The 2,444-nt window shown below is 46.9% G+C and overlaps 1 protein-coding gene across 1 annotated transcript; it reads left to right on the top strand.

Moving 5' to 3' along the window:
• Positions 1–305: 305 nt before the first annotated feature.
• LOC115754691 (late embryogenesis abundant protein At1g64065-like) lies at positions 306–1,340 on the top strand. The gene has a single exon (XM_030693801.2). It carries the CDS (start codon positions 448–450, stop codon positions 1,102–1,104), a length of 657 nt encoding a protein of 218 aa, XP_030549661.1. The 5' UTR covers positions 306–447; the 3' UTR covers positions 1,105–1,340.
• Positions 1,341–2,444: the final 1,104 nt, after the last annotated feature.

The raw sequence follows: 2,444 nt of genomic DNA on the forward strand, positions 1-2,444 counted from the left end.
TTGAAACTTTCGGCAATCAACGTTAACAAGATGACCTCGCACTCCACAAGAGTTAGGACTCAAAATTTCGGATTGCATAGTCGGAGGACATATCAACTCTCTACTCCAGCCCGAACTCGGAGAGGATCGCAATTATCAATCCGAACTGACAGAGGAATGTTACCTCAAGAATTCCGAAAGATTCTAAGAACGGCCTTTGGATTCTCCGAGGAGAGGCCGACTAAGCTAAGTTATAAATCCCGCCGCTTCCTTAACTCTCCAGTCGATCCCACGCGTCGCTTCTTATTTCCTCTCCACACCATAAAAACAAAAAGAAAAATTTCATACACCTTCATGTGATCTCACCCGCTTTCATATATAGATATACACACGCACACGGAATCCAAAAATTCTCGAAGATACCCATCAATCATCAGTGGCTTCACATAACGCCTTCTGCTCGCGAGTATGTCTGCAGAAAATCATCAAACTCGTCCACTGGCGCCTCCGAAGATCTACGGCCGGAGCGACGAGGAGCTCGTGCCAGTATTCAAGCCGAGGCCGCCCTCCTCCTCCCGCGGCAGATGCAGCAGCAAGTGCCCCGTGTACTTCCTCGCCGTGGTCGTCGTCCTCGCCGCGATCGCCCTGGTCTTTTCCATGATCGTGCTTCGCCCCGCCAACCCCGAGTTCGCCCTGCGCGACGTGTCGGTCAAGTTCCTCAACTACACAAGCGATGACCAAGCACCGTGGCTGAGTGCGAGGCTCGCCGTGCGGGCGACCCTCAAGAACCCCAACTTCGGCCCATTCGAGTTCAAGAGCAGCAACTTGACCGTGAGCTACTACGGGACTGTCGTCGGGGAGAAGGCACTGGGTGACGGGACGGTCTGGTCGAGGGAGACGAGGCACGTGGACGTCACGGTCGCGGTCGGGCCAAGCAGGGTAGCCTACCTGAAGAACTTGAGCAGCGACATGGGCGGCAAGGTGCTGGAGCTGACGAGCTACGCGAAGCTGAGTGGTAGGGTTCACCTGATCAAGATCGTGAAGAGGAGGCTGACATCGGTGTTGAATTGCACCATGAGCGTCGGTTTGTCAAACCGCAGAGTCCAGGATTTGAAATGCAGATAGAGAACTTGATGGTTCTTCAAAAAAACATTTGGCTTGCCGTTTATTTTTTATGAAAATACGTCTAAATAGTTCGTGAATGCCCATGAAAAGAGCAAGAAATATCTGCAAAAATTTTGCTTTTTTGGCTCGTGTAATCTTCGTATAGTTAAAAAAAAAAAAGAATAATTGGGCACATTCTATGTGTATGTGCGCTCATAAATACAACTATAATAAGTAATTTAAACAAATATTTTGTTATTTATATTCATATAAAGTTTAGTTTGCTTTTAGAGATTTCTTGCGATTCCTGTGTTTCTTCTGGTTTCGAGCGCTTGAGAATTTGGCAGTACTAGGATGTCGCCTTGGGGAGACGTTACCAATACGACATGTTCAATGCGCAAGAGGCGGCAAGAAGAGAGAGAGGGACAGAAGCGAAGCTACGAGGGATCCAATTGGCCAAAACAGGAATTATTACGGAATTGAATCAAACCTAATCAATGCTGCGAGCTGTGCTGTTTTAACTTTCTCACGTCGAGCCGGTTTTTCGGGGAGAAGTCGCGAAGGAATGATTAAGCGTAATTAAAAGGTGGTGGGGGGGGGTGTTTAATAAGTTGTTATTAAAGTTGTCAACCTGGCTGGAGAAAAAGGGTGGATGTGTAGGAGCATCGACAACCACAGCCCAACAGGTAATGCTATAAACAAACATGTTTTGGTCTGTCGAAGCAAGAAAGAAAGACTTATAAACAACATTGCAGTAAAGTAAACCCGACTATCAGACCAACCCCCCACACGCAACCACCCCCCCCAAAAAAAAAAAAAAAAAGAAAAGGGCGAACCCAACTAGACTTGCTGGGTAGACGTGGTCCGGATCAATGGGCCGAACGGGTCGGGTGCCGGTAAAGTCTCTGGTAATATACATGATGCCATCCCCATGAGATTTTATATTTTTTCGATAGGATTATGATCCTTTAAAGTTAGGGTTAACTTTTATTTGGTAAAAGTTGTCTCTTGGACAAAAATATATCCTTGTTATAATGGAACTTGCCCCCAACGCCCAAGTAATTAAACATACCCCCTCGCCTCCCTCATCGCCATAGTTTTCTTCGAGCCTCGAGGTAGGGACGAGAGAGATGGGGGGATTGGACGAAGTGCATTGCCCTCGATTGGTGGTGGTGGGTCGTGTGGCTCGACGGTGCGGCATGCGACAAGGCGATGATCGAAGTAGATAGAGGGTGGTCACCTATGTTAAGAGGGGAAATGTATAAAAAAAAAAAAAGTCTTAAAACTATTATGCTTGTGTCAATTCGGTCCTAAACCTTTTAATTGTGCCAATTAAGTCTTAAATCTTTGACGAGTTGTCA

This window comes from Rhodamnia argentea, chromosome 3, assembly GCF_020921035.1.
Source record: "Rhodamnia argentea isolate NSW1041297 chromosome 3, ASM2092103v1, whole genome shotgun sequence".
Classification (NCBI taxonomy): Eukaryota; Viridiplantae; Streptophyta; class Magnoliopsida; order Myrtales; family Myrtaceae; genus Rhodamnia; species Rhodamnia argentea.

Coding starts and splice junctions, on each gene's coding strand:
- LOC115754691 (XM_030693801.2), top strand. CDS start 448: ATGTCTGCAGAAAATCATCAAACTCGTCCACTGGCGCCTCCGAAGATC.